Source organism: Musca domestica, unplaced genomic scaffold (genome assembly GCF_030504385.1).
Source record: "Musca domestica strain aabys unplaced genomic scaffold, Musca_domestica.polishedcontigs.V.1.1 11, whole genome shotgun sequence".
NCBI lineage: Eukaryota > Metazoa > Arthropoda > Insecta > Diptera > Muscidae > Musca > Musca domestica.
Window position 1 is genome coordinate 12,795,529 of NW_026712133.1, and position 24,084 is coordinate 12,819,612.

A 24,084-nucleotide genomic window follows, 5' to 3' on the forward strand; every position below is an offset into this window, starting at 1 on the left:
TTTTGTATCTTTTGATCATTTCTTCGAACATTTTCGACACAAACTGCTTCCCATTATCACTATGTATTATTTCTGGCACTCCGAATGTATGAAATACTTGATCTTCCAGAAATTTTATGACGTTTTCGGCCGTTGCTTCCTTCATTGCATGCAGGAAAATAAATTTTGTAAAATGGTCCATTACTATAAATATGTAGGAGTTTCCTTTCTTTGATCTAGGGTATTTGCCTAGGAAATCAATATACAGCTTCTGAAATGGTCTGTCGGTCACTACTTCATTTCCAATTGTAGGGCGCATATTTTGATTGGATGGTTTTGTTTCCTTGCAAATCTGGCAGTTATTTACATATTGCTTGACTTGAGATATCATTTTTGGCCAATAATAAAATGTTTTTAAGCGGTTTAGGGTTTTGTATATGCCATCGTGGACAGCTTCCGTAAAGTTATGCGATTTTTCGATTAGTGCGTATGTTATTTCCTGCGGTATCCAAAGCTTCCACTCAAATTCCGTAATGTCTGGATCGCAATTCTTAGTTCTTTTATAGACTTTTTCATTTTCTATGCGGAGATCTGGTAACTTTTCTTTATTTTGCTTTATGGTGTTTAACAACTCGACATATTCCTCACTTTCAAATGCTGTGGTCTCGAAATCTAAGAGTTCTTCCTCACTAATCTCTTCAATTACGACATCAGAGTCAACCGGCATCCTTGATAAAGTATCCGCCACTACATTTTCCGAACCTTTACGGTGATCAATGGTGAAGTCATACGCTTGGAGCTGTAAGGACCAACGAGCTAGTCGTCCGCTCAAGTCCTTTAATGACATAAGCCATTTAAGACTGGCGTGATCCGTAATGATCGTAAATTTCATAAGTTCGACATATGGTCGAAATCTCTTCACCGCCAATACCGCTGCCAAGCATTCTTTTTCCGTCACAGAATAATTTCTCTGGGTAGAATTTAATTTCTGTGAATAGAAAGCAATGGGATTTTCTCCGCCGTCGTCATCCTTCTGGAATAATACCGCACCGATTCCGTATTCCGATGCGTCACATTGGATAAAAAACTCCCGTCGGAAATCTGGGTGGCGGAGCACTGGTGCTGATGTAAGGGATTTCTTTAAAGTTTTGAAAGATTCCATAGCCTCGGAATTTATATTGAACTTTTGTCCTTTTTTGAGGGTATCGGTTAGAGGTGCAGATATTGACGCGAAGTTCTTAATGAACCTGCGATACCATCCGGCGGTTCCTAAGAAGCTTCTTACTTCTCGTGGACTTCTGGGTACAGGTATATTCAGGATCGCACTGATTTTATCCGGATCAGTTTTCAAACATCCATTTCCAATGATAAAGCCCAGATATTTCAGTTCGCGAAAACAAAATAATGATTTTTTCATCCCGATCGTAAGATTAGCTTTTCTCAGACAATCGGCCACTTCGCTCAACAGTCTTAAATGATTGTCGAAGTCATCCGCAATAATTAGAAGATCATCCAAGTAAATGAATACGTTGGACTTTAATCTGCCAGGAATAACCTTATCCATTAGACGGCAAAGACGTTGCGCCGCATTACAAAGTCCAAACGGCATTACTCTAAACTGATATAGAGGGCGACCTGGTACTGTAAAAGCTGTATATGGTCTGGCTTCTTCTTCGAGCTCAATTTGCCAGAACGCATATTTCAGGTCGACGCTGCTAATATAGTGCGTTTGGTCGATTCTGCTCAATATCCCATCAATATTCTGCAAAGGATACGCATCCTTTATAGTAAGCGCATTTAATTTTCGAGCGTCTAGACAAAATCTGTTTTTCCCGGGTTTTCGAACCACCGTTGTTCTATTACTCCATGGGGAGTCACTCTCCTCAATTACCTTTAGAGCGAGCATGTTGTCTATCTCCTTATACACAATATCCTGCACGGCCGGCGATAATGGATAATGCTTATCCTTTACAGGATTTGCGCCTTCAATTAACTTTATGGCATGTTTTTCTAGACTTGTGCATCCTAATCCTTTCTCCTCGAATGTGTAAAATTTGCTTACAACTTCCGACAACCTGATTTTTTGGTCTTCAGTTAGGTCATGCATGTTGGTATTTGCGTTTTTGGATTCCCCATGAATTTTTATTTGGAGGTCTAAATTGACTTCTTCCAATGAAAAGATTTCTGGGGCTATCTCAAATAATCTCCAGAAATCAGTCCCTAAATATAAATCCTGCTGTAGGTCGGGACACAAATACAAAATAATTTCTCTTGTTTTATCCTTGTACTCTATGTTCACTACAATCTTGCCTAAAATTCTATGTCTTTGCCCTGAAGCTGTACTTATCGCTGAAACATATGGAAAAATTTGCAGGTTTAATTCTTCGGCGATTTCACGGCACTGTTTTCCTAATAGGCTAACAGTTGCACCTGAATCTAAAAGCCCTTTAACCTCTTTTCCTTCGATTTTAACGCTAACGTAAGGTCTAGGATCTTTAGTCTCTTGAAAACGCTCAATTGCATCGCATATAATCCTTTTCCTCATTCGGTTTTCCTTTTGATATTTTCTTAATTTCATAATTCTTATTTTACTTTTTTCTTTCTTGCTAGTATTTTTAGTCGGATTCGGGTTCTCGCTATTGCTTTCACCGAAAATTCTTGCTTTAACATTTTCGTAGTTTTGTTGCCTAGATTCTAAGGGTAAATAATGTCTTCGTGAGGCATAATCCTGAGTATTTCCCGAATCTGAATCTAATTTATTGGCGGGTTTACTATCTTGGAGGGCTCGGTGGAACGATGGTTTCCCGTCGCAACCATGTTCTTCCGGGAGTTTTCCGAAGCGCAGTTCGAGCATTTAGGGGTTATTGTGTTTGGTCTGCCACATTTAAAACAGAACAAACCCCTTTGTGTTGCAGGACAGTCTCTAAAACCGTGGCCTGGTTTTTGGCAGTTCCAACAGAGAATTGGGTTGCTCGTAAAAGCTGCAACTTCTACCACTTCATCTATTTCTTCAACCCTATTCAATTCTAACTCCTCTTCCTGCAAAGCACTAACCCGAATAGGTCTATTTACGGGCGGATATTGTGTTGGTGGTGGCGCTACGCTATCTTTTTTGAAGAATGTACGTTCTATTTCTAAACATTCAATCCTCAACTGTTCCACAGAATTCACTGGCAACGCATAAACTATGCTAGAAAGATTTTTCCGTAAATTTTTCTTTACTAGAGAAATCATTTCGTATTCTGATACAGGCTTCTCTAGTTTAGAACGCATCAAATTCACATCATGGAAGAATGAATCGATTGATTCTCCCGGCATTTGTTTCCGTTCCAATAAATCCCTCATAGCCTCGAAACATGTCCGCCTAGTCTTAAATCTTTCCGTTAACCCGTATTTGAGTGATTCCCAATCAGCTATGTTTGAATTTCTTTGCTGGAGCCAAAACCATTCATAGGCTGGTCCCGACAAAAGGATATGAAATTCATTTAAAATCTCCTCCCAGGCTAAACGGTAGTGTCTCTGGAAATATTCCAACCTATATATGAAATCTTCGACCGACAAACTATTCGGCCTTCCCGAAAAATTCAATCCGAATCTTTCAATTCTTATTCCCATATTGGGTCCCAGTCTATAAATTGACGGTGTTACAGTGGCATGACGATTTGAGTGTGTCTGGTATTCGGTGTTGATAGGTGGAGGCTGAGTAGTGGGTGGAGGAAAGTGGGGTGGAGGCTGAGTAGTGGGTGGAGGCTGAGTAGTGGGTGGAGGAACGTGGGGTACCTGGGTTTGATCCGTCGAGGGTCTATCTATAGATAGCCTGGCGATTACTTCATTCAAATGTTGTATCGCAGCATGTACTTTCCCCATTTCCTGACTTACGCTCTCCTGAACTAATGACCTTATACTATTGCGAGCGTCACTTACACTCTCTTGGACCATCCCCCTTATGAGCTGATCCATCTCGTTAGGCGGATTTACTTGATCAGGTTGCATGCTCAATGGCCTTTGGATACCAGAGCTAGGCAAATTATTGGGGTTATTAATAGTCCCGGACAGATCTCGAACAGTACTATCTCTATTTTCCATTGTTTCTTCACCTCTTTTCTTTTTATTCTTCGGCTTTGGTGTTTGAGTCAGAAACCTGCTACTATCAAACGCTAAAACTCTATTTCTTTTACTTTGTCTTTTCCCTGATGTATATTCACTCATTAGAATGATCAAAAATGCATAAAATCCAGAAAACACAATATCAAAAATTAAATATCTATTTAAATGCGAACCGTAAATGGAAGGACAATATCAGTAAATTTAAAACAGAAAACGGAAATTTAACTAGTATCTATTTATCAAAAAAAAAACACAAAATTTAAAAATAAATATAGAAATCTATCAATAAGTAAAAATAATAATAACATAAAAATCAATTCAAACACAACACAATAAGAACTTATGATAACACAAACATAAATAACATAAATACGAATGAACAAAAAAAAAAAATATCAACTAAAAATAAAGAAAATGTCTATGTATATATTTTAAACTGAACAGAACTAGACAGATATTACAACAATATTACTTTCTTCAAAATATGAGGTAATAGGATGTGTTTTCAATTGTCTGGCAAGTGTGTGGTTTTGATTTGTATAATTTTAAACTTTTTTACGAAAAGTGTCCTTTTAGGTTGTCACGATGTATTGCAAGGCGTGGATTTAAACAAGTGGACAAAACATATTACATGTAAATAGACATTACGGCAATTTCCTAATTCTTGCGAAGGAAAAAGATCTCGTATTTAGAGTAATAAAATACAATGCTCTTGCGACTCACTTCATCCCAGAGGCTATTGCACTTATTCCCTTATGTCTACTACAGACTATTTAATCTACTCTAAATACAAACAAAAACGTAAACAGTACAGGTCATCACACAATACATCATTTGTTACAGTAGACGAACAAGAGCTATTGCACTTGACCCATTCGATTTGGAAACGAATATCCTAATTTTTCTCAGACTTAAAGCTAATATTGCACATTTAACACGACTTCGATCACGAAGTTGCGGTTGCGATATTCGCTATGCAAGAAAAATGCGATATTCGTTTTTACATCTATTTTCTTAAATGGTCTATTGAACAGTGCCTCGGTGTTATTGCACTGAATATTTCGATTATTATCGTTTCAGTTTGGGCGCCATATTGTTATGGTTACCACCTTATGCGGTACTGTGGTGGGTATCCAGCTGCTCAGGGTTGGAACCGACCTGAGCAAAAAGCTCCCCTGAGCAGCTGGATACCCACCACAGTACCGCATAAGGTGGTAACCATAACACACTCACTGAGTTGTTGTCTCCAATGTGTGAGTTCTAATCGTTTAAGGCTTTTTATAATAACTGCCCATTCGTTTGAATTTTACAAAATTTCTAATATTCCATATATAAGAGTGAATGGAATGAACTGACTGAATGACCAAATTTTTGAAATTTTGCACAAAGGTCAGTCCAGGGAAATTCGCACCAAAAATTATACGAACAGTATTAAAATGAACTAAAAATTTATTGGACAAGCAGAATGAGGTAGAAATTCTCTGAAATTTAGAATGAGAGACACTGATGGAGTGGAGGATAGATGTACCAAAGGGTTTTTGGAAATGCGAAAAGTTCCAACATGTACTAAACTTCTCAAATGGTACCATTTGGTATTATGTGAACGGACAGAGGTAAAAACTTACATTTTGTTAAGAGAAATGTGTAAAGTACGTTTTATAAATAAAGGTGGTTTGGTACTAAATCTGGAAAGTTTAATTTTGGGTGAAGGGATAAAGCTGAAATTAAGTATTGGGCTGTTTGTTGGTGGAAGGTTTGAGAATTAAAAATGCTTTTTTAAATGTGTACCAAAACTACTAAGTGGAACTAAATTTGGTACAATTTGTTATTTTGTTTGGTACTAAATCTGGAAAAGTTTGGTTTTGGGTGAACGGATGATGCATAAATTGAGTATTGGGCTCCCTGTTGGTGGGAGATTTTAGAATTAAAGATCGTTTTGTATGTGTGTACGAAGAGTACTAAATGGTCTAAATTTGGTATGGAGTGAAGGGTTAGGGCTGGAATTCTCAAATATTGCGCAATATTTATATTGCGGCCTCTGTTGTTATCTAAAATTGAGATATGAAGGTGTTTTTTCAAATGCGTACTATATTTGTACGAAAGGTAATCGGGGTATGAGATGCCGGGGTGGTCTTTGAAATGTGTACTGTAATTGTACGAAAAGTACTAAATTTGGTCTCGGGTAAAGGGATAAAGCTGAAACTGTGAAAATGTACATTGCGATAACTGTTTGTATCTAGGATTGAGATATCTAACGGTTTCGCAAATGAGTACTAAATATTACTAAATTGATTGAGCTGGAATCCGGAAATTTATATGAATGTCACTGTTGGTATAATTTTTCAGAAAAAAGTTATTCGTGAAGGAATTCAAGTGTCATAGTGTGATTTCTTTATATTTGCCTGGAAAACCACAAGTGTCAATCGTTAGAGTACTCCAGCATTTAAATTTGAATAAATCTTTTGTGTCTCGTACCCTCACTTATTACCGTGATACTGGTAGCGTAGCCCGACGTCAAGGAAGTGAACGGATGAAAACAGCAACATCAGCAGAAATGGTTCGAAAAGTAAAGAAGGGACTTGATCGAAACCCGCGTCGCAGTTGCCGAAAAATGGCTCGTGAGCTGAACATATCGTAATATCACATTCGGCAAATATTGAAAAATGAGCTAGGGTATAGCCATTGAAATGCCAAAATGTGTAAGAACTTACACCGCAACAGAAAGAAAATAGACTCAAAAGAGCTAAAGAGTTGCTTCGCTTGGCCGAAAGTGGTGAACTGCCGAATTTGGGTTTCTCCGATGAGAAAACATTCGTTGTCCACCAGTTTGTAAACAAACAAAATGGTCTTGTTTACTTGCCAAAGAGTTTAGCTGAAAATGTGGACCTTCTGTTGGCCAACAGAACTCAAGCGCCGGCCATGGTGATGGTGTGGGCCGCCATAACATCAGAATAAATGGCAAATATTATCGCTAAAATATTCTCGAGGTTGAACACGTAAACATTTTGGCCGCAGACCTTGAACATTCCAACAGGACTCAGCCCCATCGCACTCAGCACGCGCCACTCAAGAATGGTTACAAAATGGAGTTCCTTAATTCATTTCCAGCGCATAATGGTCACCATATTCTCCGGATACCAATCCGTTGGACTATTCTGTCTGGAGTATTTTGGAAAGCAAGATAGCCACTAAAAAAGTGTCGATCACCTCAAGCAATCTCTTTACGGGAATGGGCCAAAATACCGCAGAGCAGCATTCGGACAGCGTGTGACAGTTTCATTGGCCGTTTGAAGGCCATAATTCGTGCCAAAGGTGACCAATTCGAACAAATCTAAACTTATTATAAAATATTATGCTATTTCCGACATTTTTTGCTTTCATTCAATAGAATTTTAAAAAAAAATAAACGCCAGTTGCAGTTTTTTTATCTTATGGAGACTTTGAAGTACTTTTGAACAGTAAAATTCGAAAAACAAAACAAATGCGAAATGTAGAAAATTTTGTAAAAGAATTTTAGTTTACCTTAATTTTTTGGTTCCTCTTCTATTGAGTTAACAATCTCGTCACTTGGGTAATTTTTTGTCATAGGCGTAGGACAGCAGTTGGAACGAATCTAAAACTTCAAGGTGGACTCTTCGCTGACGAAGTAGCTGGCACTTGCTAGTCTTTAATACGTGACTTCGGTAGTCAGGTGTTGAAATATTCATAGCTTGTAGGCCTGAAGGGAGAAATATATATTTCCCTTAATATCTCTTCTCTCGCAATCGTTCGAAAACTAATCAGGAAAAAATTTAGTATTCTATCTATGGACTCTGAATTATTCCTGCCTTATACTTACCTTTAAATTTGTCTTTTTTTAGGGCTAAAAGAATTATTTGGAAAGAATGGGATACTAAATACAATTCTAATAAATTTCAAATTTCACAGACTGCCGCTTATCAAAGATATTGTTGTAGCTTTTTCGAATTTTCTTTTATTTCTTTCTCAGTTTTTTTTTATACATTGATATCATTTTATTTTATTCAATTTACTTAATTAGGTTTATTGTTGTTTTAATTAAATTTATATTTAAATGGCAATTGTTTACGAAAATTATAAGGAAAATCCCTTTAAAAACAAAACACAACCTTTTTAAAATATTTTTTAACAATTTATTTTAACAAAAAAGAAGAAAATATATCAAAATATACAACTTTAAAAAAAATATTTATATATACACAAAAATATACATTATACTAAAAATAAGGACGAAACACCAAATACCTTAAAGACAGACAGATTTGTAAATGAGATTCTTAAAAATTACAGCTATAATAAAAAAGATTCGAAAAATTATAAACAATTTAATATCATTTTCCTGTTTTAGTGTTGTGTAAAAAAGAGGGAAAATAGTTATACAACACCAAAAATAGGTGAATATAATAGGTAATAGAGAGCCGCATACGGTTATAGATATGTTTAATTTTTTTTATAATATTTTAATTAAAGACTAATTTAATTTACATACTTAATTTGGGTGTTTATAGAGTGTGAAATGAAGATTGTGTAAATGCATTTTTTGTAAATTAATTTCGTTTTTAAAGAACAGCAAAAGTTACAAATAGCTACAAATAAGTAGTGAAATGGATATAGTATAAAATGGGTTAGAACCTTAGAATAAAAAGTAAGAACACTGTAAGTTGACAATACAAAAACGTTGGCTTTTAGGGAAGAATTGCACCGTTTTTGTGGGTATGCTCTCCAAATTTTATAGAGACAATGAGGGAAATAAAAACACATGTCGTTAGGATTTTCTATCTATTCACTGTTACTGTAGGGGGCTATATATTTTACCTATGTCGGTACGAAAAATGTTTTAGCCCCTACTGATCTCATCGTAACTAAGGAGGTATTTAAGGAATTCAAGCGACAAATATATGAGCCCTAATCGGTGGCTTTCTTTTATGAATAGATACGAACGCTTACGACCGATATTGACGGTGTAGAGTTATCTTAGATCACTAAATGGATAGGCAACCTCGATATTGGGTGGCAGGTTATAATGCTTCCACTGTGCATTTAAATTCAATTCTCAGGTAATCTCAGCCTTCAAACTTTTTAAATTATATTATTTTGCTAATGTCAGGATTATGTTTGCATGTTCGTAAAGAATATTTAAAAAATCTCTTCTGGGCTCATCGAAACGGGCAAGGATTTATTCGCTCCAGACAATAAAGATGTGTGCCCCAGAGACACAGTCATTGGTGTTATCCTGGATGGAAAGGCAAAACAAAGCACCATTTAATGAGGGGTTCAAAATTGCACGAAAGTACATTGATTGTAAATTGTGCAGTGTGTGGAATCATAGATTGTGGGTGCTTGGACCTGCATGAGTTTTGAGGAACGGTCGTGTTTAAAGGCGAAAGGGTATCCAGCCGATGTGAAAGATAATTAGTTTTATCGAATATGGTTGTGCATACGCTTAAACATGAACCATATAACGTACAGATTTTGGAAGATGATTACCTAATGCACGGAGGTGTACCTGCTGATCGACCTCAATTAGTTAGCTAAATAAATACACATATCGCGACTAATGAGCTATCCGTCATTAAGGATGGATGGAATAGTGACTGTTATATTCTGTGAGTTTGTGAGCAGGAAAATTTTTGTAAAATCACATAATACATTGCGTGATTTAAGTTAACTACTAAAAATCATACAGTAAACTAACATTACCGACAAAAACAAGATTAAATCACTTAAAAACAACAATTTTGAGTTAAAACAAAGAAAAAAAAAAGAATTAGGAGGGAGAAATCAAAAATATACATGCATAACTATACTATATTGTCGTGAAATGCCTTTTTGTTGTTAGAATATGTTTGCGTAGAATAAAATAATGTTATTTCCACCCATACACATGTTATATTCGACTTTGAGCATATTAGGTGTTGTTTTCCATTTGATTCAGTTCTTATATTAACTAAAAAATTATTTAGTTCTAATATAATAGTATATGGTACATACATTGTACAAAAATTTGTTTGTTTTATAATTATCCTTTTTTTCCTTCTTATGAAATCATTTGTTCGATTATCGCTTTTTTTGTAAAACTTTATATACTCACTACATAAGGATAATGTTATTTTATTATTATATAGTTGGTAGGTATCAATATTGGAGATTTTCTGAATAGATTATTGTTTGAATTTCTGTGTATTTTCAGTAATACAAGTTGTAGTTTTGCAAGTATTGATTGGCTTTAGTTTTGTTGAGTTTTTGTTTTTTTTTCTTGGGTTACTACAGAATTGACGTTACATTATGTAGATAATTTGCTTTCGATTGTTTTCGACTTTCCAATACAGATTATATTCATTCTGTTTTTGATTCGTTATTGAGTTTCAACTATAGAGTATTAAAAGCAATTTCCAAATTAAATATATTACGCATTAGAAAATCATGATTGTAGGCAACAGTAGTGGAATATTCACGGATGGCAGTTATTAAAAAAAACACTCATTATACTCATCTATACTTTCTGAATATTACACTGTAAATGAAGTAGCGACGATATTACCGATGATTACCATAGGATCTGCCAAGATGAAGAAAAAATTGAGACAATCGATGATTTGCTCTGCCACTTTCCAACTCTCACAGGCTTGTGGGAGATAATCTGTTTTCATTCCAACTTAGGCTGAACACGCTAGCCCGGCATGTCTCCGAGTGGAGCGGTTACCATAACGCAACCACGCGTCCTTTAACCTCACATAGGCTAGGCTTATATCACAACAAAAACCAATCTTGAACCATTTTTAAAAAAGAAGCTATAGATTGGGAATAAACAAGTGAAAAAGCGGATAAGTTTCGGAAGGAACTTGAAAACCGCTGAAATGAAAACCTTTATAGGGAGCTATACGAAGACGTGGTGCTGGATAAGTAATTTTTTGTCATAGGTTGTAGTAACGATACCGAACTTTAAATGCGATATTTGACGCAATTCCGGAGAATAATGTCGCTAATATCATTAAAATACCGAATAAAGGGAGGTAACATTGTATGGGGGCTGTACTAAGACGTGGACCTGCCTAGACAATTTTCCGTCATAGGTTGTAGTACCCTTTACGAACTTCAATTACGAAATTTGACGCAATTCCGGTGAATAATGTCGCGAAAATGCTGGAAATACCGAATGTCTCGGGGTAGCGTTATATAGGTGCTATACTAAAATGCAGACATATATAGACAATTCTCTTCCAGGGTATAAAGTACTCAGAGGAAACTCCTTGTGTGGTTTTTCAGACTATTCCATTGAAAAATGTCGCTAAAATCATCGAAATACCGAATATCGGGGGCACCATTGTATGGGAGCTATACGATATCGTGGACCTATATAGAAAATTCTCTTTCAGAAGGTAAAGTACTAACAGAGAGCTCCTTGTGTAGAATTTCGGACAATTCCATTAAACAATGTGGCTAGAATCATCAAAATACCGAATATCGGGGGTACCGTTATATGAGGGCAATACGATATCGTGGACCGATATAGTTCATCTTCGAACTTGCATGCAGACAAAAGACAGATCGGTGCAAAGTTTTAGCTTCCTATCTTTATTCGTTTTGACTCTAGCGTGATTACAACTGTCGGACAGACAGACGGACGGCAGGGGTAAATCGTCTTAGTATATTACGCTATATATACTTTGTTGGGCCTAAAATTATTATTTCGATGAGTTACAAACGGAATGACGAACTTATTATACCCTCCATACTATGTATGGTGGAGGGAGAAATTGTGACTAAAATCCTTAAAATACCGAAGACGAAGATAACTCGTTAAATCGATGCTACATCAAATAGTGAACCTCCGTTGCAAATGTTTTGCCAGATTTCCCCGAAGTTTGAGAGGTACATTATATGTCGTATAAACGTGGATTTAGAAAAAAATATTTATACAAATCAAAATATCCATATTTCAGTTGAATCGTTTGTAAATTGCGACTGAAATCTTCTAAGAATATCGAAGCTATACTGAAATAACATTTTTAAATTGAAAATTTCCCAAAAAGGTGTTCCGTCATTTTCCATTCTGTGGTAATTTCGATAAATACCCCTATATCCGACCTACAATATGATTTTCTAATTTTGAACTCATTCATTTTGAAACAAATGTTTCTTTTGCAAGTTTAATTTGGAAACTGTAATTGCCACAAGTTGCTACAAAGTAATTCGAATATTGTGTAATATATTTGTGTGTATGCTCTCTTTAGTGTATGTTAATATTATTGCACTTTTGTTGCCTATACTTAACATAGAAAAAAAAACCTTGAAAAAAGGAATGAAATACAATTTGGATAATACCGAAATAGAAATACAAATGCTTTGATGGTAGACCATTACAATGCATTTCTTATACGTTAAATAAAATACAAAAAAAAATAAATTAGGACATTGAAAACGTATTTGTTTCATACAAAATATCAGTATTGAAAATAAATTATTGTAAAATTACAATGCATTGTTGCCATCAAATTGCATTTGCCTTGAAAAAATCAAATTGCATTTGCAAAAGCAGCTTGGTATGAGATTAGATTAGTGAACTGATCGAAATATTTGATCATTTAAAAAATACACATCAAAAAAATGTGTAAAACCTATGCTTCAACACGAAATTGCATTATTATTCAAATAAATTGCTTATCTAATAGAAAAAATACATTTTCATTTAAACACACTTGCTGTAAAGAGAGATAGTTAGTTGCCTAATATTGTATATATCCTAGCACTAAACAAATAATATACAAAACTGGTTTTTATATTTAATCTATACTTACATTTCTATATATATGCACGAAAATTATCATCAATTCACTAGAGATTAGACTAATGTCGAACGCCATGGTTTGTGGTATTCCTGGAAGTTGTTGTTTTTTTGTTTTCTATAGTATTTGTCTTTTGTAAATTCCATTGTTGTTGCACGTAGATGTTTTTTTTTTCTGTCTTATCCTTTTTAACGTTTTACAAATTCAAATTATATACAGGCAATGCATCCGCATCGGCAATGACTCCTTGACGATTTTGTCGAGCTGTACCAGCAGCCACTGGTGGGACAGGTGCTGGAGCAACAACACCACCTCCACCACTATTTGCCACTGGTGCAGAATTTCCCCTAGGCGCCCGGGTGTAGTGACGATTGTTTACTTGATATAAACGTGGTGGATATGATATTAGGGTAGAACCTAATGCCATGCTCAACGGAGCCTTATAGCGACCAGGCAAACTTACAAACACTGTACCAACTGCTGCTAAATTATCGGCCGTTGGCTCGATTGCTATTAACAGCACTTCGGGCAATAGATTATTACCACTGGCCGCTTGATGTTGATGCTTAGAACGAGCACCGGTAGCACTGCGAACAACTCGATTATTCGCCGCTGCCGACGTAGACGATGTCGTGGGATGTGGGCTATCCAAATCAAAGGAATTTGCCGCCAGGAATACATACGCAAATGGACGTTTGGCTAAATGCAATAGTTCTACAACATGTTGGCGACGTGCTCTTCGGATGTCAGCTGTTTGCTTCACCTTCCATATGACTACACAAACTGCCAAAAATAAAAAGAAACAAGAAAAGAACACCGAAAAGAAGACAAACAAATCGATGTGTAATTGATCTTGACGGAACACAACAGAGCCATAGCTGGGTTCTGGTCCAGAACTAGCTCGCAGAGCAATGAAAAAACGTGTGGCGCTTAAATTATGAGCGTGTTGGGGCAATGTTAATACCAAACGATTTTTTAGGCCAAATAATCTCAGGAGGGTGTTGCAATGATTTAATGTGACATGTGTGCTCAAATCCTTGGCATGTTGATCCTTGACATAAAAACTATGGCCACCGTGACTTTTGCAGTCTTGAATATGCGGCACGTAATAACTGTTTCGTTTATCGCTCATTACCAGTTTCGAAAACGATGTGCTATTGTCGTATTTCGGTTGTGCTATATTTAAGGGGTGTGAGCGTTTAATTTTCGGACCCCAATTGTAACGGTTGTCCAAAAAGATCTCATGATAACCATTGGTCTCATTCGTTTCTACGATAAATGAATCATCTTGGGGTGACATATAAACATCCAGTTCACCCTGTGTAACATCTATGATTACCCGTATATCGACATTCATGAAACGTGGCTGTATGACAAAGAACACCGTTTGTCCAGGCTTTAATGCTGCTGGTTTGGCTTTACATTCCTCTGAAAATAAAAAAATAAATAAACATTTAATTTATAAAAATTTATACTTTTGATTTCGTGTTCGGTTACTAACTACTTGTATTGGAAAACATTTTTAACGCGTACGACCTACTAACTCACCTATGGGTTTGGCATCGAAACACATTCTTGATTCCACGGTAATCTGTTTATAGCACTGATGTCCATCAATGGGATTTCCTGCATATGAATCTCGGCATTTCGAACATTGAACACTCCAACAGAGATGTGCAGAATTTTTACCCCCGCCCGCTGTACATGTGGCATCACTCTCGGTATTGTTACCACAATTGCACTTTTCACCCGTTACCGGATCACAGACATTGCCATGACCATGACACTGACATGGACGACACTCTTTTCGATGGTCTTCGGAACCGCGAAAATATCCCACAATGCAGGTGTCACAGCGTTCACCGGCTGTATTATTGGCACATCGAAGGCATGTTGCATTGCCTAGCGGTCCCTCGGGCAGATTGCGTTCCAGTTCTTCTCGAGTCATGTTGAAATAAGTTGGCTCCGAGTCATGGGCTATACACGAATCGGTATGTCCGTTGCAATATTCATGACATGGTACACAAGCTCTGCCCTCTCTCGGATCTCCTACAAATAATGGTTGACATTTTTCACACTGTGGTCCCATGGTGTTGTTATGACATTCAATACAGTCGTCCAGTAAATTGGGTCCCCTGCAGTTTGAATGACCATTGCACAGACATTGGATACTGCAGTTGGCACCCACATAACCAAAATCACATTCGCACATATCCGGGCGCACACAATTACCACGGACGCAGCCCTGGCTACAGACCGGTATGCAGGTGTCATTTTCGGGTCGATATCCTTCGCCACATTCACAATGATAACCATGCGGGGTGTCTATACACTTTTCTGATTCCGGATGACAATGGTGGTGATCATTTGTACATTCATTTTCCGCCGGACACTTGACATAGTTCCATGAGACAACATCGGTTGGTTTAAGCATTGAATCATTACGAAGTTGAGCATAGATTAGATCGCACGTGGACGATGAAGGATATTCCTGTTTGTTTTCGAGTGATCCTTCTGTACATATGCCATCGCCATTATACCCATCTCTGGCACACCAGCCACAGTGGGCATGTTCCAAACACGTCGAACACTGTGTATACACATTACAAGGCTCCGGACAGTGGTCGGTCTCATTGGCTTCCAGCACCAAACCACATACACCGCCTGCACACAGCAATGGCTGTGTTTGCGGCGAAAGACACGTATTCAACATTGTGGACCATTTGCAGTCTTTGGGTTGTTCGCTGTCGTCATTACTTAAGCACGTGGAACAATTGGTATAGTGGTGACACGGCAATGGACATTGGCCGATTATCTTGTATTGATTTTGTTCCACCAATTCCTTTGTGATACATTCAATCGTTCCCAATTCGTTTTGGGCCCACTCACAATTCTCGTTTAAAATACAAGCTTCACAATACAGCGTGTGACACTGAGGCTGTGGACATAAATTTAAGAGGCCAACACTTACTTCTTTCGAACACCACGTACGACGTTCACAATCAACGCCGGCTGGGACACACCTACCCTTTATGCCACACTCATCACACCACTGACAGACAGGTGTTGTTTCCACATGCGACGGCCACGAAGCTAAACATGCTGAGCAGGTGGTAAAACTGGAACAGTTTCTTCTTGACATCCACGCATCGTCGCAGGCGGCACCATTGTTGTACACCAGGGTGCCGTTTCCATTATTGCACACTCCACTGTGTGTGTCATGGGAATAGCAAAACGAAGAGGTCACAAAGTTGGCCGACACAGTACAGAAACTACAGCCCATGTAGTGGCGACATAAATATTTCCCAGCACTCCATAATTGACAAATATCATTGGGTAAACTTATCTTGGTCACGTGACTTTGCGCCGCACTGCCGTCCCATCCGCCGATCACGTAAATAGTGTTACTTTCATGATCTATAGATATGTCTTCGGCATATGTGGATATCTGCAGTTGGCCCACAATATTCACATCCTCCGTCAAACGAATCCACTGATTGCAATTGTACACATAGGCGACGAGCACATCGCTGGCATTGTAGGGGAAATTGCGTCCGCCGTACACTATCATGTACTGGTCTGTGGTGACAGCTGAATGAAAGTATCGAGCCCTGGGTAACAACGACTCGGGCCGATTAAGCTCCTTGAAAGGCGGCAACTCAGTCCATGTCATCTTTTGTAAATGCAAGGCGTACAGTTTGTTTTGTGGCTCCGTCGAGTAGCCTCCAAACACATACATAATATGTTTCTCGCTATGATAAACCGTGGTGTGGCCATAGAGGACTGGCATGCGTACGCCCAACGCCAAAAGTTGTTCCCATCTGAATGTCTCCAGATTGAACTCCCACAATTCCAATTGCCGCGACTTGTTTAGTGTCATGCCACCGATCAAAATTAACGATTCCCGCTCATTATTTCTCGTATAGGTTAGGGTGTGACCAGCAAGCGCTGGTGGCTTGACACGGTGGCCCGATAAATCTAGTTCGGACCAACGTTGATTTTGTATTGAAAACTGCCAGAAATCAGAGAGTATTTCCGGTTTTGGAGATGTTGTTGATCCAATTGTTGTGATACCTCCGTAAATAAATATAGTCTGTCTCTTCAGATATATCTCCGCAGCATGGAAATATCTACCCAAGGGCATTTTGTCATCTGGTGTTGATTCTACCGTTACTTGCATCCAGGTGCCATTTTTGGTGTCGAATTGACGGAAATCATTAAGCGGCCCATGTGATGGCGAATAGCCTCCAAACATCCATAGGGAACCTCGTCGATCGGCACACACAGTATGGCCAAATCTTGGAATTGTTTTTCGTAAATGTTCATAGGATTCCGAAAGCAACATGGTATTGAATAGCTCTGTTACTGTAATTTGATTCAGTTTAAGGCTGGTACTACAATCCTTCCCTCCCCAACCGAAGTTACATATGCAACGACCGTAATCTGTGTCACAATAACCCTGCATTCTCTTAGCATTACAATTGCGAGGACATATTTCAATTTCACACTTTGGACCCACATACCCAGCTGGGCAGACACATCGCTGTTGCTCGTCACAAATATGTGGATGTAGACAGGTATTGGCCACACAATTCTTTACCGTATACAATGCATTAAAGCCAAAATGTTTACGAAGACCACCACCTTGTTTGTAGTAAACTGTAACATGACTCGACCTCGCCTCGATGATGTGGGACGAAGTGTACGGATTGCATACCACCGAAATTAGTTGATTTTGCTGAGACACACCAGTCAGATCGGGCAAGCTATCATAAATATAAACAGCATTTTCATCACAATCCATGGCCAGAGAATTCCACTCGAACTCAACTTGAAGTAACGACTTTTCTGCGTGAAGTGTCTTTGGTGCCAAGATCCACAAGCATTCTTTAACCTCTAACTTAGCACCCCAAGGCGATTTATAGGCTTTGTAAGAGCCAATGCCACTTCGACCCATATTTCGCAACATTCCACGCGATTCACACTGGTAATAACACTGTCCTCCATCTCTGGGGTCTCCATAAAAACCCGGAGAACATTTGTCACATTTAACGCCTTCTGTATTGTCCTTACAATAGCATTCACCGTTATTGACATTACAAATGCCCAGGTCCTGGTTGCCATGACCATTACATTCACAGGGTGTGCATCCGGCTGCAGAGGTCGCATTTCCGTAGCTGCCTTGACGGCAACGCTCGCATCGCTCACCCTCTGTCCACGCTTGACAGGAGTCACATTTGCCGACACGTTCATTACAGGTCGAGTGATTGTGACAGCCACAGTTTATGGAACAATCCGCCCCAGTCCAGCCCAATTCACAGCGACAAACATAATCTGGAGCATCAGAGCAATAGCCATGTACACAGGTCTCGTAACAGGTTCTGGTGCACGACTGTCTGCCGTCTCCGACGAAACCTCTCCTACAGTGACACCTATACGATCCATGCGTATTTGTACATTTAGCCTCCTTGTGGCAGTCATGCAAACCCAGTCCGCACTCATCCACGTCCGGGCATTGAGCATAGGCCCATTCGGCATCATGTATATAGGAACTGTTCAATGCCAAGGAGCAATTACCAAAGGGTCTGCTAAAGTCGCCTTGCATGCATTTGCCTTCGATGGGATTGTCACGATCGAAACACCATCCACAACTCAGTGTTTTCAGACAAGTGGTACAGTTGCGATATTGAGCACAAGATTTGCACTGTTGTTGCTTTGGTACAGCCTGATGGTGTATGGGAATCAAAGCGGATGACCTTGAAGTCAGCATGCCACTATTATCTCCTTCAATTTGGTGGGGACTCACTGACTGGTCTAGCCACTCTCGACACATTCCGAATTGGTACTCACTCGTATAGACAGCAAAACTGAAGCATGCCGACTTAGCTTCACACCACACACAACGACCCCTCTCATTCAAACAGTCTTGACAATTGGTTCGTAGTCTACACTGAACGGGACATTGGTTAACCGTTCGTACACTATTCTCCGATTTTCCTAAACGGGCACAACGTGCCTCCTCAGCCCACCATTCACATAAACGCGAGTCTACACACTCTTCACAAGAAACATAATTTGAACAATTGGCACAATGACTGGGCTGATTCACCAGATATTCCCACAGCACATAGGAGGAATTGTTTTCGGCTACTTTGGTAAGACTGCACGCCTCAGTTTCATTGACTGTCTTGGGCATACATTGCGATTTAAGAGAGCACCAGGCACATGCATTGTCAGTTAAACACTGTAAGCAGTTTTTATATTGATTGCAATCCTCTCCCGAATAGTATGGCTCCAAATATTCGAAAGTGAAGGCATTCAAGTTGCCATGGTAAATGTGTTGCAATTCCATTTTCGTTTTCTGATACGTGTTATAGATGTTGTTTAGACCGATGCGACGACGTGCCTGAAAATCTATTAGGAACGGCTGCTCCGTACTCGGAATTTCAACGTTGCTACAATACGACTGATTGGAAGCTTGTTTGGTCAATTCCTTCAAAGAGCTCAAATCGCGACCCAAACCCGCTTTCAGCACAGCATTGGAATAACTTGTACAAACTTGTATCTCCGTAGGTTCCTCCTCCCATTGTTTTTGTGGCCGCACAAATCCCAAGAGACGAGCCAACATTTCACCTTCCATTTTCTGTTCATACTGTGTTGTAGGAGTGGGCGATGAGAAGTCGACCATTGTGGCATTTACTATAGCTACAAAGTCAGGCATTGTCAGGTTTACCGGATAATGATATTTGATGTATGTTAAGCCGGGTCTTCGATCATTTTTCGTACACTGAGAGGGGTGCCGAATTTCTGTTCCTTGTTCACCCCACCAGCCTGGACTATGGGAGGGAGTATCCTCTCCACAAATACCATAGTTATCATCACGATGATGACATTTTGCATTTTGCACGCACCAAGAACATTCATTTAATCCCAATTTACTGGCGACCGATAGGTAATTTTCGCTATTAGGTACTGGCCTAGACCACTGCGTGCCGTGAACTAAACATGAGTGACAGTCGCCCAGCGACGGACATATTCCAGGACATCTTGAAGTTTGTAAGTTGCTAGTACAATTGGCGCCAATGGTACGGCCATAACAACTGCTGTCTGCAGAACACCAGCCGCATTCGGGATTTGAAAGACATGCTGCATGAGAGGTGTGATAACGGCATGCCATTTCCGGATTATGACCAAATATACCGTTGGCTCTCAGCACCTGAGGAAGTTCATAAGCAAATAGGTCTGCATTTACATTCCCATGATATCCACCAACTATAAGTAATGTGTTATTCTTCCGCAGAGCAGCTGCATGGGCAAAAACTCCTTGTTTTTTCGGATAGATATTATCCTCTGCCGGTACATCTTGATTAATCCATATGTGGCAGGACAAATGATACCAGTACATTTGATTGTCGTAGCATATTTCGTCCTTATTGTGCCGATGCGTGTAACCACCGAACACAATCATGTAATTGCCACTCACCGTTGCCGTATGAAAGGCACGTTCACGCGGTATATTTGTATCTCTGAGTGCTGTACGTGGATATAATATTTCAGTCCAATGAAACTGATCCAATTGAAAGGCAAATATGCGATCTGATAGTTTTGAAAATCGAGCAAGACTGGTCATAATTCCACCAAATACTATTAAAGAATTTGTTGGTTTGTAGTACACCGTGGTATGAGCGGCTAGGCGAACATCTAGCTTTTTGCCACCTCGAGGATGTATAAATTCCCACTCCGACTCTTCATCGCTTCCAGGTTTGGTGATGGGCCAACGTATACGATAAATGCTAAAAAATATATAGGTATTATTATTTTCAAATCTCGACATTGTGTTTGACTTACTCTGAGGAAAACTCGCCCGTTTCCAAACTCCCACCAAAAATATATAAATAGTCACCGGCATATGTTAGGGTATGCCTTGCCATTGGCGGCACTTTTACTTTCGACTGCATTGCCAATTGCTTCCATTTTCCGCCACTTTCGCTGCGATTATAGAACCATAAGTCATTGAAAAAGCTTCCGTTTGCTTGCTTTCCACCAAATATAACAAATCCACCCGGAACTGTTGCAGCTGCATGCCCGTAACGGCCATGAGGTTTATGATCGGTAACTTCTTCTAAAATATCCTCCAGATATTCCGTTAATTCTTCATCGGTTGAGTTAACGGTGAGGGTTGTTAGAAGTGGAGAACTTCGCACCATTCTTCTTGTATGCATATCCTTGGTTGGATTAGTTTCAGCCAATGTGTAAAGAATGTTCCGAAAGAACGAAATGTCACTATTAAGTCCCCAGAGTTTAGCTTCATCCTCATTTCTATGTTGCAGCACAGCCTTAAGAAGTGTATGATCAATTTTTGGTTGATGATAATAATGTCGACGATTCTGCAATGTTATTCCCCATTCATCAACCCATTGGCTAGTTTGAAAGCGATAAATCTGAAAAAACGATTAAGTTAAGTTTTTGATTATTTTGATCAGATGAAAGAAACTATAATTTCTTACCTGCAGTGTACTTATAACATTATTTAAATCGTATCCACCAAACACATACAATGAATCTTCCTCTTCAATGTAAACAGCTGTGTGTGCAGCTCGAGCGGTCATTCCTTCAGCATCTGTTGATAACCAACTCCAATTTCCACCGGGTGGATTTTCATGTAGATCGCATAAACGCCCACTGTAACCCTAATTGAGAAGATACGAATTTGTTTAATTTTAATCCAAATAAGGGGTAGGACCAATAACAATCACATTAGCTTATTCTACAGTTGGTTTGCGTACTACACTACAACAACTTTGTGTACTAGACAATTTTAATTGATCCCCAGGACAAACGTATGTCAACAAAGAAATTATTGTAATTAAGTCAATTCAGCATGTGTATACTATATTGTCGTTCCAGTGATATATGATACTTCTTAAATGAAAGGTATTTGGCTTATCTCTATTTTAATAAAAACTCTTGGATTTTTTCAACATTATCATTAAGAAGCTTATCTGAAAGTTTTTAATAAACTAGAGTTTTTCCTAATATTTAATGCCCGGCACAATAATTTATTAAAGAAACAGACTTCATTCCTGGAATAATAGAGACCTTCCGTAGGTTAAGCAAGGAAGAATGTTATAAAAACGGCATGCATAAACTCTATATTGAGTACATTAATTTCTCTATATCAATTAATTCAAATACTTACATTTTCACAATGACATACTCCTTTTATGCATTTTCCCCTTCCCTCTGCCTCACCGCATTTATTTGGACATATTTCGTCTTCACAATCCGGACCAACCCATTCACCATGGCAAACACACTGATGGCCCACACACTTTCCATGACTATGGCAATTATTCAAGCAATTCGATATGTAGTAAGAAGCCCGAAATCCATCCAGAACATAATTCGTATCACTGTACATCAATATCAGCATCTGGAACAAATAATTCGATTCAATTACAACTATTGAAATTCGGATTTTAATTTATTCTAATACATACACTTCCACTGTGGGCTACCAGCCGTTGAGGTTGGGTACGACCACTAAAACTTCCCAATAAAGTTGAATTAAAGGAGTCGCCATCATAAACGTATATGTAATCGTATGAACACTCTGTACCCATTGTATGAAAAGTGAGCGTTATAAATTGGCTATCGTTGCGAGCCTTGATAAGCCATTCGCAGTGTGAATCCTGTGTGTAGTTAAATCCTGCCGGTCCATCGCTAATTTCGCCGTATTCCATTGTCAGTACTTTTCTACTTCTGTCACAGGGGGCATGGTAATGTATTTGCTGTTGCTGTGGTCCGCCCGCGGCGGACACCAAGGCCGCTGTGATTGTGAACAGCGACAGGATGCATTTTATTGTTTCAATAGAAAAATGCATTTATTACACTCGGGTAGCGTTTCTTAAAAACACTTATCGATTATTAAAACTAGTTTTACGCAGTATTCCGCTTAACTCGTCCATACAAACTTCGTCCAATAGGATGCTTGCTCATATATCTTCTCTATTGAAAACATTTGTCCACAAACTAAGTTTCATAATTCTCACGGGGTAAGGAGTATGAAAATACTGGCAATTCTTCCTGGTAATGATAAATAACAAAAATAACAATAAAATTTGTCGCAGGAGGTAGAAAGTAATGGCCTACCTGGAACCTGGATCGCTTCGCGGCGTTCCAACAGTAGAAATTGGTTTGTTCTAGTATCCAACAAATGTGGAAATTGTCGTCGTGGAAGTTACTACTCACTGGATGAATTCTTCCTGGACGCCAATATTTGGCAACAAACCCAAAAATATTTTTTCGGTACTAGGTCTCGCACCTTTTCTTTATCGAAGAAAAAATTGTGTGTCAGGTTGCGGAGCGAACTTGGCTTGTTCTTGGATGCAAAGATATCTTGAAATTGTCGGCGTGGAAGTCGCTACTTACCGGATGAGTTCCTCCTGGACGACAAGATTTGACAGCCAATCCAAAAAATAAATTTCGTGGGATATTTTTCTCCTTTCCACTCAAGATTAAATAGGTTTCTGGAGATCAAAAAACGGAGGGATTCGCAAAGAAAGAGAGAAAAAATAATTACCTCTCTTTTCCACTCTAGAGCCATCTTGTTTTATGAACCGAAAAAATTTAAAAACGTTCCACACAATCAAATGAAGAACACAAAATAGAATAAGCGATGAAAATTAGTAGAAAACAAAATGACCAAAAAGTTTATTTGTTTACGAATAAGTGTGATGCATAATGGCTAAAAACTCTTGTTTGTTTACGAATGAGACGAGACAATTGTTTAAAATAAGTGAGAATGAGGAGATGGAGTATGGTGAAAGTGGAATACGAGTATTAATAGCATGAAATTCAAATAACGCCGTTCGATTACGAACACAAAAAATGCAATATAGTGTACACATATTAAATTACCCCACCATGCTAATATCTTTTATACCTTCTAAATTGCCAAAAAAGAAAGCTTTGTTAAAGTTTTGCTAATGTTAAAAATGTTACACTTTGAAATTTCGGAACAACTCTAGTTTAGTTAATAAAGGTTATTACTTTCTTGTATCCAGAGATATGGGTACAGTACATTTTTCTACATTTGATACAGTTTTAGGTAGGCCCCCCCCCCTTCTGGCGGGGCTTAAGTTGTTCTCCTCTGGGTATCTCCAACACCAGCGGAGCGAAGTAAACGTTTTGG

General features: G+C 38.6%; 1 protein-coding gene across 4 annotated transcripts; it reads right to left on the reverse strand.

The window, feature by feature from the left end:
- Positions 1-7,632: 7,632 nt before the first annotated feature.
- LOC101899394 (multiple epidermal growth factor-like domains protein 8) lies at positions 7,633-23,604 on the reverse strand. Of its 4 annotated transcripts, none has more exons than XR_002194987.2 (8): positions 23,043-23,604; positions 22,391-22,976; positions 22,090-22,323; positions 21,398-21,580; positions 20,739-21,331; positions 14,439-20,683; positions 12,903-14,318; positions 7,633-8,394 (listed from the first exon to the last, which is right to left on the reverse strand). XR_002194987.2 is itself a non-coding variant. In XM_011295757.3 (8 exons), the coding sequence occupies exons 3-8, from the start codon at positions 22,772-22,774 to the stop codon at positions 13,087-13,089; spliced, it is 8,871 nt and encodes a 2,956-aa protein (XP_011294059.1). In that variant the 5' UTR covers positions 22,775-22,976; positions 23,043-23,214; positions 23,322-23,604; the 3' UTR covers positions 11,818-13,086. The 4 variants fall into 4 exon arrangements, 3 of the variants coding, with proteins under 3 accessions (XP_011294059.1, XP_011294055.1, XP_058987248.1); XM_011295757.3 differs by lacking the exon at positions 7,633-8,394 and having other exon boundaries at positions 11,818-14,318; positions 23,043-23,214; positions 23,322-23,604; XM_011295753.3 differs by lacking the exon at positions 7,633-8,394 and having other exon boundaries at positions 11,818-14,318; positions 23,043-23,219; positions 23,322-23,604.
- Positions 23,605-24,084: the final 480 nt, after the last annotated feature.

Excerpts from the sequence above, each read along its gene's own strand:
- LOC101899394 (XM_011295757.3), bottom strand. The coding sequence starts at position 22,774 with ATGCATTTTTCTATTGAAACAATAAAATGCATCCTGTCGCTGTTCACA. Across the intron at positions 20,684-20,738 it reads ACGGGCGAGTTTTCCTCAGA|CATTTATCGTATACGTTGGC; the intron begins GTAAGTCAAACA and ends TATATTTTTTAG. Across the intron at positions 14,319-14,438 it reads TTTCGATGCCAAACCCATAG|AGGAATGTAAAGCCAAACCA; the intron begins GTGAGTTAGTAG and ends TTTTATTTTCAG.